This window comes from Vanessa tameamea, chromosome 9, assembly GCF_037043105.1.
Source record: "Vanessa tameamea isolate UH-Manoa-2023 chromosome 9, ilVanTame1 primary haplotype, whole genome shotgun sequence".
Classification (NCBI taxonomy): domain Eukaryota; kingdom Metazoa; phylum Arthropoda; class Insecta; order Lepidoptera; family Nymphalidae; genus Vanessa; species Vanessa tameamea.
Window position 1 is genome coordinate 10,981,117 of NC_087317.1, and position 15,249 is coordinate 10,996,365.

The 15,249-nt window shown below is 33.5% G+C and overlaps 1 protein-coding gene across 2 annotated transcripts in view; it reads left to right on the forward strand.

The window, feature by feature from the left end:
* Nucleotides 1-15,249, forward strand: part of LOC113396932 (thrombospondin type-1 domain-containing protein 7A-like) — an 83,286-nt gene that overhangs the window by 57,753 nt on the left and 10,284 nt on the right. The window contains exons 3-9 of one of the 2 annotated variants that reach the window (XM_064215905.1): nt 10,167-10,260; nt 10,767-10,874; nt 12,675-12,820; nt 12,998-13,126; nt 13,272-13,480; nt 13,552-13,657; nt 13,892-14,100. In XM_064215905.1, coding sequence (XP_064071975.1) covers nt 10,167-10,260; nt 10,767-10,874; nt 12,675-12,820; nt 12,998-13,126; nt 13,272-13,480; nt 13,552-13,657; nt 13,892-14,100 — 1,001 coding nt within the window. The remainder of the gene's footprint in view (nt 1-10,166; nt 10,261-10,766; nt 10,875-12,674; nt 12,821-12,997; nt 13,127-13,271; nt 13,481-13,551; nt 13,658-13,891; nt 14,101-15,249) is intronic. The other variant, XM_064215906.1, reaches the window with a different exon arrangement.

A 15,249-nucleotide genomic window follows, 5' to 3' on the forward strand; every position in this document is an offset into this window, starting at 1 on the left:
TTTATGTGAAAGAGTAACAAACATCCATCCATACCTCAGAGAAATCAGCCAGATCCCAGACACACAAACTTTCGCGTTTATAATAATAGTAGGAAGTAGGATTACTACTATGCACTCTCTTTTATAAGAGACAAGGCAATGTCCTAATCTCCGATGTTACACGAGCATTCACAAAGGACTATGAGGTTTCTTAAAAAGTTGGCATCCCTCCAATCGTGCTACGGACTTGTGCTCCCGAGTTGGCGCCGGTCTTAACGCGTCTTATCCGGCAATCCTATGCATTCGGCGTCGTCCCGAACTCCTGGAAGACTGCTTTGGTGCATCCGATCCCTAAAAAGGGCAACCGCTCAGACCCGTCCAATTATAGGCCTATAGCCATCACCTCCTTGTTCTCCAAGGTAATGGAGTCCATTATAAACTGCCAGCTCCTGCGATACCTAGAGGAGTGCCAGCTGATTAGCGACCGCCAGTACGGTTTCCGTCGGGGTCGCTCAGCCGGTGATCTTCTAGTTTACCTGACTCATAATTGGGCGGAAGCTGTTGAGAGCAAGGGGAAGGCATTAGCAGCCAGTCTGGACCTAGCGAAGGCCTTCGATCGCGTGTGGCACAAAGCACTTCTTTCGAAGCTTCCTTCCTATGGGCTTCCCAGGAAATTATGCAATTGGATTACCAGTTTTTTGCGAAATCGGAGCATCAAAGTTTTTGTCGACGGTGCATGCTCCGACTTAAAATTCGTCAATACTGGTGTTCCACAAGGCTGCGTTCTATCGTCCACTCTGTTTCTTCTGCATATCAATGACTTGTTGCAAATCAGTAACATTCACTGCTATGCGGGCGACAGCACCGTGGACACCTCATATACCGGCCGTGCTAATATTTCTCGGGAAAATGTCGAAGAAAACCGGAACAAACTTGTGTCTGAAATCGAGTATTCGTTAAACAAAGTCTCGAACTGGGGCCGGCTAAACCTAGTCTATTTCAACCCCAAAAAGACGCAAATTTGCGCGTTAACCGCCAAAAAAATCACCATTCCTCGTATCTCCACGATTTGAAAACATTCCAATAGATAGATTTCTCGTTCAGTTCCGCGGTCAATTGGAAGGCAAAGCCAAATTGGCATCAAAAAAGCTCGGTGTTCTCAGCAAGGCAAGACAGTATTTCACGTCGGCCCATCGTCTAAGACTCTACAAGGCACAAATTCGGCCACACATGGAGTACTGCTCTCACCTCTGGGCGGGTGCTCCCCAGTACCAGCTTCTTCCATTTGACCGTATCCAACGTAGAGCGGCTCGAATTATCGACGATCAAGTCCTTTCCGATCTGTTGATCCTTTGGCTCTGCGTAGAGATGTTGGATCGCTCTGCATCTTCTACAGAATTTATCACGGGGAATGTTCCGAGGAATTATTCGGATTAATCCCGGCTGCTGAATTTCACCTTCGGACATCTCGTCAAAATTCCAAATATTACCCGCACCACCTAGATGTCCGAAAATCCATAACAGCGCGATTTTTAAGACATTTTCTGCCTTCAAGAAAAGAGCGTACTTCTTCCTGAAAGGCCGGCAACGCACCTGCAAGTCCCCCGGTGTTGCAAATGTCCATGGACGGTGGTAGTCACTTTCCATCAGTTGAGCCTCCTGGTCGTTTGCCTCCTCTAATTTAAAAAAAAAGGCAATAATATGCTGTAAATTTATTTATATAAGTTTAGCGTTACTATGTAAGTAATTAAAGATATATATGGATATGATAGACCTATTATCATTTTCCAATGTGTTTCGTTAACAAGAAACATTTATTAAAAACTGACGAGTTAAAAGAACTTCAGAGCAAGCTAAGAAAGTTAATATAAGATAAATAAAAAATATATCTTTGTTTGCCTATAGTAAATTGACCATTGATGCAAGCACTAATGATTTTCCATGTACTTAATCACTTTAAAATATTTAATGAATAAACAAAAACATGTATCGGATAAATCTTTGCTACATGCGTATCCACCAAACCAGACTCGAGTAACGTGATGGTAAAAACAAGCCCTTTGAAAAAAATGAGACTACACCATAATAATAGTAAAGCTAAATAAATAATAAAACATTCCAAGCACGCTTCAAAATAAAATGCTTTCTAAAAGAAAATACTAAGATTAGAACGACGATGAAATATATTAATATTGTTTGGTAAAGCTTGTTCAATTTATGCGTCTATTATTCCTCGTGTTATCGTCTCCTACATGTCGTATATCAACGAACATTCTCAGCATCTTTATTAAATCCTATGTTTACTCGGTTCATTGCAATGAGGCACTCGATACAAACGGATCAACTCACTGAATCACAATGAAGTATACAATGGAAAGATGTGCTGCGAAATGGAAAATCTTATAATGTTGCAATATGATTGAAACATCTATTATTGAAATATAACAATGTTTGGACCGACATATGGTCAAATACTGGGTGGTTGGTGGTTGGTAGATTGGTGCGTTACGCACCATATATTCATCAGCCAAGCTACAATATATAGTACTGTTGTGTTCTGGTTTAAAAGGTTAGTGAGAATGCTTGATGTTTTTAGTGGTAGTGGTGACCGCTTACAAAAACTCACCTACTTAGCCTATTTGCTCGTCCGCCAGCCAATGTTATAAAACATTTCTGCACATAATTTGATATAAAATAACATGATTCCCTCGTAGCGTTTTACACGCATCGGTTAATATATTACGATCCAAACGGATTCAGCCACATGACAGCTCGGGCCCTAATCTATCTGTTTACACACTTTGTTTAAGTAAATTGAAAAAATATTTTTATAAATATTTGAAAACTTCAATAGTTCATAGTTCTTAAATATGTATATAAGCATTAAATACAAGTCCCTAGTTATATGCACTTAGATAAGAACAATTATATCAATACAAATTGTGCCTACTCATTCTCAGCACTCCAACAATATGCACGAAGTCATTAATATGTAAATTTTACTACTTGAATGTCACGCGATATGCAATTCACAGAGAAGTTGGAAAAGGAAAACTTTTTAAATTTATACCATAGATAAAATAAGGAAGCGTGACAGTTATTATTTTCATTTTTAAATATGCATTGCATATAGTAAAATTGGAGTTTCTGTTTGTAATATTAAAATAACCGCTTTTTACTAAATACATTTGTATATACACAGTACATATACCAAAATATTTTTTTTATCAATTTTTGTCTGTCTGTTTGTTCCGGCTAATCTCAGGAAATGCTGGACCGATTTTGACGGGACTTTCACTGGCAGATAGCTGATGTAATAAGGAGTAACTTAGGCTATTTTTATTTTAGAATTAAATATAAAAGAGTAATATAGTCACGTTGCAATATCTAAAAAATGCCTAGTAGCGCGCGCAGCTCAACGCGCAGCTCAACCGTCATGTCGGCTGCCTCCCACCAAAGAGTTAATATCACTAAAGTTGCTTAATACAGAATTAATGAGTTATAGTAAAATCTCTGAACGGAACAATAACTCTTTTTTTTCAATTAAACCGACGTGGGCACTGCTAGTCTGTTATATAATAATGAAAATATAATTGAAACGGATTTTTATCGTTTTAAAAAATATAATTAAGCAATGTATACTATAATATCAATAAAAACTTTTTTTTTAATATTCTGTCTCTAAGTGTGCTGCACGCAGCACGCTGTAACTTTTAAATATATTTAATTTCAAACATATATGTATACAATATAATTTAGTATATCTAGACAATTCATAGTAAAACTTAATCATTTATGTGGTGGTAGCATAATGGGTAGAATGATGGTGCATTTAACATAACAGTTCTTAAAATATGAATAACATCTCAGAATAAATAAAAATATATTTTCTGGAAACATCCAATTTTGACACGTGACTAATTTTTACATAAAGCGATCGCTATCTGCCCTTCGCAGAAGGCTAAGGGCAATCGTTGAGATTTTCTCGAAATATATTTAATCTATTTTTACCCGATTATTATACAAGATTATATATATTAGACAAGATTATTTACTGTTTTAGAGGTCAATATAATATGTGTTTCAATAAAAATTATAAACGTCAATTAGACACGAAATATTCTAAGCAAAACAAATTGTTGTCTGAATATACTACCAAGGCTTGAACAATATTTATATATTTTTAAGTTTTAATAGGCACAAAACATTTTTGTCCAAATCGTACTCAAGATCCTCCTGATCAAGACACTGATAATCATGATATAATCTTGACAAACGATCTATGAATAAGAAGATTTGTACTAGGAACAAAGACATATAAGCACCCTGGTGTGTAGTTATAACATAAGTAATATACGTGTAGTGACGACTATTTGTTACGTCAGAGCGATTCCGCAGCTCCGTCACTTATATTACAAACACCGCAAACAAATGCGCGTAATATGTTACAGCTCATGAGACCCTGGTGATACGTACCGGAATAGAATATAATAGTAATATGAAATCTACATAATATTAAGGCTTACAATTTATTCAATGTAATTAAGAAACAGTATTTCACTCATCTCGGGACCTCCGAAACTATTAAATTGTTCAAGCATATTTATTTTAGTATAGATCTAAAAGTTAACGCTTAAAATATTTTCGGATAGGTAAAGACCAATGCTGGTTTTGATCTATGACTTAAACTAAAAAGAGGGCTTAGTAGAGAAGGTATAATTATCATCAGTCAAGGATTATCGCTAAAGACACGGAAAAAAAAAGATCAATCACACCGCGAGACCAAGACCACAACAGCAACGAGATAGAAGCAGAACAAAAATACACAAAGACGTGCACATGTAAAATTTAATTTAAAAACACAGATTTACCTATTGTGTTTGACATTATATAATGATTATACGCACAGTTTTTAGTATAAATTCCGTAAAACATACCAAAAAATCGACGCCAAAATGCTTAATCATATAACTAAAATTATTAGTACATAGGTATTTTTCTTTATATTGCGTACAAAAGTACGCAGCAAAACTCAAACGCTGCCCTGGCTGTGTATAAATATATTGCAGCCAATTAATTATATTAACCATTCAGTTAAACGCCTCGCCACTTTACTAAGCATGTCTTAGTGCCCAAAGGTCATCGGGTTCCGAAATTCTTGATAAACAACCTTATTTTCAGGAGCGTCCATAGGGACGACTATGAACGGAAAATAATTTGGCTGATGTCATTCAAGACACTGGTTGAGGGGCTGCGTAAAGTAAAGAGGCTAGGCGTTTAAAAGGATGGCTAATTTAACCAAATGTCAGCGACCCTTATATTTTAATAATCATGGCGATCCAACCAACGATAAAGTAGTTGATTTGCTGCAGCAGTGTCAATTCACAGGTCACAACAAACCATATAGAATGGTTTGAAACCTATTGGAAAAAATACACAGATTGGACAAACGTCGTCAATTAATCACAAACAGATATACGGCCATTTTTATATATGAGATAAGATCATAAAAATATTTTTTACTTTGTATGTAACAAAGAAAGTCTTACTTCAGATAATAATATGAAAAACTTCCCCTATTAAAAGAGCTGTAAAAATATCTTTCAATAAAGTAAGTTATCGACGACACCGCATTAATTAAATTAAACCTCTAAAGGAACTCCACAAACGATTCGTTAATTTTATAAGACTTTGATGCAGATTTGCTTTGATAAAAAAATAATTATGAATAAACAAATATTTGAACGGATTTGTATAAAAATATAAAATCCGTTTTTTACTTACTATATTCATTTTATGTTAAGAAGAGCATGTACATATGTAATACAGTATGTATGTATTACGTATGTATGTATACTTTGCTTGAGAGTATTTTTTAGTTAAAGTTTATTTTCAGAAAATTATTTAGAAGATATTCTGTTGTTGAACTAGGGGCACATTTGAGGGGCTAATTAGTTTAGGGGCACCAACTTAATTGCGTTACGCTCCAAGGCGGTCTATTTGTGTAGCAACTAACCGATGAGTAAGGCCTCAAACATTATGCATACATTTAACAATAAATACAACAATATCAAATATAGTATGATATTTAACTTTTAGAGTTACAATAAAATATTAATAATTAAAAAAAAATGTTTTGTACTATAAATATTTAAAAATACGTATATATATGTATCCATATTGAATAGTTGTCTTAAATTCTTAATAACATCTATTTTTAAAGACACTTATCATTTTTAATATTCCATATTGACACGAAAACTAGTAATACGATTGATATTTTCTTTTGCGATATTGTTATGGATTATAGTTTCAGAATGAACATAAGCTACATAACATGTTATACGTATGTTTTAGAGACTTACCTTATTTAAAATAATCATTAAGAAATTATTCTTTTCGAACGAAGACTAAACTGCCACACTTATTTAAATTATCCTTGGTTTCGATTATATTTGAAAAATAAAATTGTTCTAGATAACATATATTGTATATACGAGGAAAAGAACTCTTTTTAATAAAATGAATATACATATAATATAAACACTTAAATTATCTTAATTTATCAAAAATAATTAATGTAATCATTATAAAAAATTATAAGTAAAAATTTACTAGATTTACTTTATAAATCGTAACACAATAAAAAACACATAATAACAACATACAACAACATTATATCTGACGTAATAGCATTATATATATATCTTTATTTAAGTAAAAACTTTGGACTAAACATCATATCATACGAAATAGTTATAATGATATAACATTGTTATTATAAGTTAATTTATTCTGTCTGTTGAAATATGCATTATAAAAACGATTACTGATTCATGTATACATTTGAAAATGGTAATATCATATTTTCTTGAAATATAAATTATTAAAAATAAATTACATAAACCTTTACCGTACCGAAGCAATACATCGTATCTCTGGCAAGAGCTATACCTTCGCTTTACTGGAATGATTCCAAATGCTAAATTGTCTAGTCTAATTTTAAAACATAATCTTACATACGAATATTATACATATGTATAAGAGACGTTCCATTTATCACAGAATTTATTTTATAACATTTTATAAAATATTTTTAAACAAAAATAATAAAACATGATTGAATATATGCCTGATACCTAAACTAAAAAACTAACTAACAAACTAACTACAAAATACTTCGGTTGGATATATAGTATATATATATTGTTTTAGTTAATTATGTTTAGACCTTGGTTATAATAACACAGCGAACGGTTTCACTTTTTTTTCTTAAACTGAATATTATGCATTTAATTACCCCTACAAGCATAAGATTGCTTTTACCTAATACCTATTCATAAAAACAAGACAATCACAGTCGTTTAACAATCGGAGAATAAACGAACACGAACTTTGTATGTTTACAAACATACACCCAACAATATGAAGCATTTTGATAACCATCTTCTGTTTGAACTAAGCTAAAAATATAATTTTGTTCAGGTGAAAATCAATATTAATAAGTGCGAAAAAATATGTGCGAAAGTAAGTCAGTCTGTTGCTCTTTCACTTGTAAACCACTGAACAGAATAAGATGAAATTTGGTATGAACAAGCTTGTCCTCCTAGGGCTACTTTTTATGCCTAACATCTAAAAACCAACCCCTAAAATGCGAGCGAAGACGAGGACGGCATCTAGTCATTTATAAATTTCATACAAATTGAGTTATATTTTTTCTTACGCAAAAACCGAAAAACTTTATACATGGAAATATGACTTGATATTTTGTTTTTTTTTAATATTATTTTACCAACACGATCCCTCATGTTTATAGATAAGTTAAGCTAACCAAACGCAAAACATAAGTATCAATAAATGTATGTAGGGTTTTACGTTGACATTTGTTGTCGTACTATATCGAATACAATAACAATCTTTTGTAGTTCGTCCGCAAGAAAGAAATTTTACCAATTCAGAAAATGTCTACGAAACCATATCCAGTTTCAAGCATCTATTTTTACTCGATATCTTTCATAGAACTGTGATAAAATGGAAACTTTATTTGGCAGTCTCTCGATGATAAACATTTCTTTCGACAGCTATCGAGTGAATTGCTTAAAAAATATGTACAATAAAAAATGCTATCTAGTGGATTAGATATTCATGTTCGGTTATTTGACTGTTCACTATAAATAAGTAATTATGTAATATTTCATATTTATATGTATTCAAAAATGAGTAATAATACATAAACACTTGAGATATATTCTTGAAAATTATATATATTTAATTAATTAATTAATAAACATCGATCATACGCGTAGGCGGCTAAACAAACCGTAAGCAGGTAACAAAAGCTTTGCCAAAGGAGATTGGCAGCCTAAACAAATAAAATAAGAACAAGCGAATGTAGATGATGACGGAAATAATTAAATATAAAAATTTAGTTACGTAATAAAAATGGAGCGCTATTAATTACCATGATTACAATATAATTACAATGAAAGTATATTAGTAAATATAATACTAATTTGCCAATATGTAGAAGAATATAGATTCTATTACAACTGTCTTGGATGACGCCCCGCGGCTTTGCTAAAGCCAGTCATATTTACATTAAGGGTAACAACGACTTAGAGTTTCCAAATCAATAAAGTTAAGTTCGCATCGTTTGAACATTTTTCATTTCAATCTCCATTCTTTAAATTAAAATACTCTCATTTTACAATTCTGACAACATCAGACAATTGTATTACCCTTAAAAAATAATTTGGCATGTGATTTTTTATGAATAGCAGCAACGGCTATTTGCAAGGCCAATAATTTAAATTCCTACCTCTATAAATAAACATTATAGTCTATTCTAACCACAAGAGGACATAAGCCAAATAAACATAATTTGACAGCGAATTGACGCGATATCATTGGTGAGCTTGAGCTTGAATAATCTATGATATTCATTATGGATTTTCGAAAAAAATGCGTTGAACGTCGACGGAGCTGTTATAAAACAGAAACTTTGGAAGTAAAATTAAAGTGGATATAAATGCAAAAGTGTTGTATTATAAATAAAGACAAATTAAACAAGAACAGATAAAATCAAAACCAAAATATACTTTATTCAAGTATTGAATGAAATGTGAAGCTACCATCGGTTTGGAAAGTAGATTATACCGAGAAGAATCGACAAGAAACTCGGTAGTTACTCTTTTCCACCAATTTAATTACAGAGTATTGGAGTAAAGTACAATTAAATTTATATATATATACTGCCTAGAAATCAATGATTACTATGACCACGCTTTTGATCATTAATATAATCTTATATTGAGTAATATGCCTTACATATCAATAATTTTTTGACATGAGCCTTACATTTTTTAATAGGCCAAGTTAAAAATAAACGAGGAATCTTATTATAAAAAGAAATGACGTGCTCCAAGAAGGACGTATTAAATTTGTGGAAGGCGGAAACTAGGTGTTATTACTTTTTTTTTTCCTCCTTGTATCTATACAATGATTTGACACAATACAAACAGTACAAATATCTTTAACATTTTAGAAAATCGCATGAGATACGTAAATCTAAGATTTGTTTATCTTTATTCTTTCTTGGATGAATAGACTGGGCTTGTGTTGGGCACGACAATATATGTATTTTACGTCAATATAAGATCCGTATACATTAATTTGAACTTTATATTGTCTACATATAGGCTACTTGCCCTTTTACAATACTTTTTTTGTCATATTATCTCATTTGTATGACAATATATTAGCAAACAACACAAATAATAAAATATTTTTACATACCAAAATATATCAAAACATAAAATAATCGCTTACCTAAAGAAAAATATAAATGTAGCCCATAGGCTATACGCTCTTTCTGTAGAGCCAAATTGAAAGAACAATCTTTAAATTCACCAAAAATACCATATCGTTTAATAGCAAAAAGTAATATTAACATCAATGTCATCTCGTAAGAATTACAGAATAATACTGCTGACGGCTGCTTGACTCCTCAGCCGTGGTCTCGTTGTTTAATAGAAAATCATAACATTTTTTTACAAATACAATATGTTAAACATTTTTACTTGTATTTTGTTATGAAATTACAGACAACAATTCATGTTTAATTTATGAACGTTGAAATTCCATTCACGTAGGGAAATAAATTATTAAGCGAGGTTTACTTTTTTCAGAACCGGTGATAAATGATGGCGACTACACGGTTTACGTCGGCCGCTGGACCGAGTGCTCCAAGGGGGATGGGGACCTCGCTAAAACCATTAAGACGTAAAATATTTCACAATAACTATGAAATAATGACAGTTTTCTAATATACTTGATCGCTTTTTCTTGCGGGTAAAATAAGGATTCAGATTTACATCCTTCTAACTACAAAGAACAAAGACTTTCATACTAAATAACCACACCCACTTCCTGCCCTTGAAATTGAAAATTCTTGTTGAAAGCAGATAGGTATCGTTATAATTAAACCTCTGTTCCAAATTTGAAGTTTCTAAACTCAGTAGTTTTGACTGTGCGGTGATAGTTAGCCGGGACAAACAATCTTATAAGTAATGAAAATGGATTAAGTTAATTACATTTTAATGTTATTTACCACTTCAATTGTTCCGATATTATACTAAAAATTGCTGAACCGATGAAGTAATGTTCCATCAAAGTGTATGTAAAATAAATATCTTCTTCAATTGAATCTTTCTTTAATTTTGTATATATTATCTACTAAGCAATTTTAACTCTTAAGACAATTTAATAAAATTGTGCTATACATACAGGTATAATAGCCGACCAGAAGCTGATTCTTTAGTACATACGCCGCGTCTGGGCTTACAGAGGAGGCAAGTCCAGTGCCGCAGAAAGGACGGACAGTTTGTAGAGCCCTTGTAAGTATATTTTAATTGCGAAATATTTATAGGAGCATTTTAGCATAATAATAATTTATACATAAAATAGTGAAATAAAAAAATTATTTTATGAATTTTAATATTTTTAATACAGTTTTATAAAACTTTGCATTCAGTTGAGAAAAGATAAAAAACTAATGCTTAAAAAATACGAATATATACGGAAAACTTTTTACAACTCACATATAGGAAAATTCATCGGAATTTTATTACTTTAATATAAGTTGAGAAACGATTAAACTTTGCTATTCAGCGCTGAAACTTATAGACAAACCGAAGTTTTAAGTGGATATCCCACCAAAGAAAATAAATCTACAATCAGACTATAATGAAACCCGATTAAGCAAACGAAAAGTATGCTAACATTGAAAAGACTCCAGAATAAAATGCATGATCAAGATTTTAAATTCCGGTTTATATCTGATAATATTGATAGAAACAAACTTATATGAAGAAATGAAAATAGCAATCATTATATATTACGCAAGTACAAAAGTTTCCATACTAAAATAGATTCATAAACTAACAGTATCTAAAACGGGATATTTACCATGTTTTTTATTTTTATTTGGTGGATAATGTTGAAATATCGAGCTCCACCAAATAAAAATAAAAAACATGGTAAATATCCCGTTTTAGATACTGTTAGTAACAAAAATAACCATGTTAATTTAAAATCTTATATAGATTCATAAAGTTTTGAAATATATAAATTATACATATAAAAATATTTATTGATTGTGTTGATGTTATTTTATAGAATATTTATATGTTAAAAGTTTTAAAGGAATAGTGTTAGTGTAGAAAATTATTCCTCTTAGCTCAGCTGCTAGACAAATATATTGATTGATTTAAATGTTTTGATTCCAAATATTCCAATAAATAACGGCATAATATTAAAGCTATGAACCTCACTCAAGATGCTCTAACGCACGTTTTTTACATGAGTTGCGTTTACTATAATCGATTCCGATTATAATCTTACAGCGTATCTATAGCGGGCAGTTACCAACGAAATGGCATCTTAAAATTCATCTTGAAACTCGAGCTAAGTAGATCAGCACGTTCGCGACTAGCATTTTTACGACACATCTTTTTTAAACTGGGGCATTGCCGCGGGTATATTGATCGATTGCCTCTTCTTTCCATTTTAATGACACTATTTCAAACAATGTTTCATTAACAGGGACATTTTATATTTAGTGACAATTGAGTATCTGTTAAAAATCGTAAGTTTGCTCAGCAGTTCGAATACTAGGAAGCAAAAGGAATATAATAATCAACGCCACTCTTCAGTCGCAGTTGATTTATATTTCAAATAAGGATATACTTTATCCAAATAGGTTTACAATCGCTTTTAAATCATGTTATAGATGCATTTTGTCAGTTCTACGAAAAGCTACGCTCGACTTGTAATGTAAATTCTCCCTAGAACTGACACGACAACTTTAAGCCCATTTTGAGTGCAACACATTTAGTTACATTTAGTTTGTGGAAATTCAACGTAACAACTCGATGTTTGCAAATTGACAATATATACATCCTAGTACCTCAGCAAGCACGTAAAACCGTTGGACCTACACCTCAAATCTACCCCCTCGTTTCGGACTGCCGAAAAAATATATGTAGGGAAACGGTAAGACGTATTAGTAAAGGACATTTTCACCGAGTAATACTTTAATATAATTTATAAAATAGAAATATAATAGACGTAGCACGGGTGCTAAGTCTAGAAAGATGTTAATTATATTTTAATGTCTAACGCGACATTATTTTCAGATATTGCGGCATTGCTATTGCAAATATCGGAACAACGCGAGTTTGTGTGATGCATGAAGACTGTACTCTAGCAGAATGGTTGCCGTGGCGTCCACGATCCGATGGGGCTCTTGTGCGGACTCGGCGACTACGTAGACTGCCACAAGGTTTTTTTTAAATATTATGTTTGTCTATTTTTAATTAATATTGTATTCTTTTTAACCGACCTCATTTAAATAGGTATTTTTTAGAAAAGTACCACACGCGTTACTCTTGTAGAACAATTTATTCTTAAACGTCTTACATGAGTAACAATCTGTATGATATTTCTATATTATAATTAGGCGGTGGTAAAGAATGTGAGGTGGTTGAAGAGGTACGTCCTGCTGTGCTAGAAGCAAGTGCACATTGGACTCCTGGACCCTGGGGCTCCTGCCGCGTTGCTATTGAACAACCGACAGCTTTAGCACCCTGTAAGTGTTTCAAATATCATGTGGTTAATATATAGTTACATATAATAGTTTACTTCCTTTTTTATTTAAATTGACAATATTAATTAAAATTATATATTCTTAAATAATATATAAAATATTGAAATACAAATAAAATTTGATTTAGCAGACGACGATGATGACGATGCCGACGACAACGACGCAATCTACGACGAGGACGACGACGAAACGGACGAAAACGATAAAGATAGCGAGGCGAGTTGCGGCGGGGGCGTGCAAAGGCGTGAGGCGACGTGTGTACGCGCTGATGGACGGGCGCTACATCCCGTGCAATGTGCGCATGCGCAGATGCCCACGCTTGTTCAACCTTGCGAAGTATGGATGACAAGATCAACAAGGCAGATTTTATCTCGTGGATGTAGTAGTTAATTAAATATTTGTTTTAGGTACCTTGCCCACGAGACTGCGAAGTAGGGGAGTGGAGTGAGTGGGGAGCTTGTCAACCAACCGATGGTTGTCCGTTATTCCCCGTTCAGCAACTTACCACAACAGGTACAGTTTAGTTGTTCTTTTAATGAATTTGTGTGAATTTTATCATTTGTGTATCTACCAACCCTCATTGGAGTAATGTGGTGGAGTAATCCCTAACCTTCTCCTCGAAGAGAGGGGAGCCCTTAGCCCAACAGTGGCATCTCAATAATAGTACAACTATAAAAACTAATCATCCATCAGAATGACTAATTTCAAATTCCATATGTTTATAAAACAAGTCTTCCTCTTAAACAGGTTATAGCGTCCGTCGACGTCGTGTAACGGCAGCAGCGTCAGGAGGCGGAGCGCCATGTCCACCTCTAGAAGAGAAACGTACTTGTACCACACCCCGATGCGCGGCATGGAAAGCTTTACCATGGGGGCCTTGTGTGCTCACTCAGCCCCACACAACATGTGGGCCGGGACGGCGTACAAGAGAACTTCGTTGTATCGGTCATGATGGAGTAAGTCTCACACATTATTATCATAAAATTCGAAAAATGACAGGTATGAGACACTGATGCAAACAGTGATGAACAACGCACCGTTTTATGACTCCAGTACACGCAGGGCCAGCAAGCTGGGTATTAATTTAATTATTTAAGAAGTTATAACCAAGTTCATACCAAATCAATTCGTTTTTTAATGAAAGATTTGTTCTTCTAGGCGTACTCGATTGTGTACGATTGAGTTGCGTAGGCGATTGAGTGAACGTGGATATAGACCGTCTAATAAGTGGATCGCGGCTTTTGAGTTTTGCGTGACTTTCTTTATTAGTGGTACGGCGAATACATTCAGTAAGGGTATAACGTCGGCGTTTTAATAAGATTCCATGTGGTATGTTTGAATTCGCAGTTGTTCGGTCGAGGAAAAGCTCTTACAGGATAAAAAGTCGATTTTACCCTTCGCAAGCGTATCCAGAACCATTGAAACTCCCATAAATGTCTTTATGATATTTTGCATAGACGATGTTTCAGCTCCCTCTAGACAAACGTAAGCATTAAGCATCTCATTAGTTAGTGAACGTTAGTGTTCAGTCATGCGAAATCATTCCAAATCTTCATGACCACGGCTGTCATAGCACACATTTTTTCTATTTCTTCCTCGCAACTTCCAAACAACAACAAAAGTATTTGTAATTGTAGGTACTATGTTATGTATGCGACCACCCTATGGAGGTACATTAGGACATCGCGTTCGCCGAGACCACCAACGACGGCCCGGTACCAGCAACCCTTGCGCAACATCACGCCGCCCAACAACGGACCACACCGATCTTTCTTTATAATTTCTGTGTCTCTTAGAATTAAGAAAAGTCTTAATATTATTTTATAATAATTGGTTCTGGGGGCATTCTGTATTACAACCTCAACACATGAAGTAGTCTAATTAAATTAGTATTAATATTTGTAAAATAAGTTGTGAATTAAAATTTAAATTCAATTTTAAAGTACTTTTGGTTTTTTTTAAGTCCTTCGCCTGCGAACGACGTTATTACTAGGTAAATGTTACTAAGGACAACGTCGCAAAAAAGTTATTTCAAGTTAATCAAATCGAATGTTGTTAGTCTTTCGTTCTACCGCCATGATTTTAGTTAGCTTGCTTGTGATGTG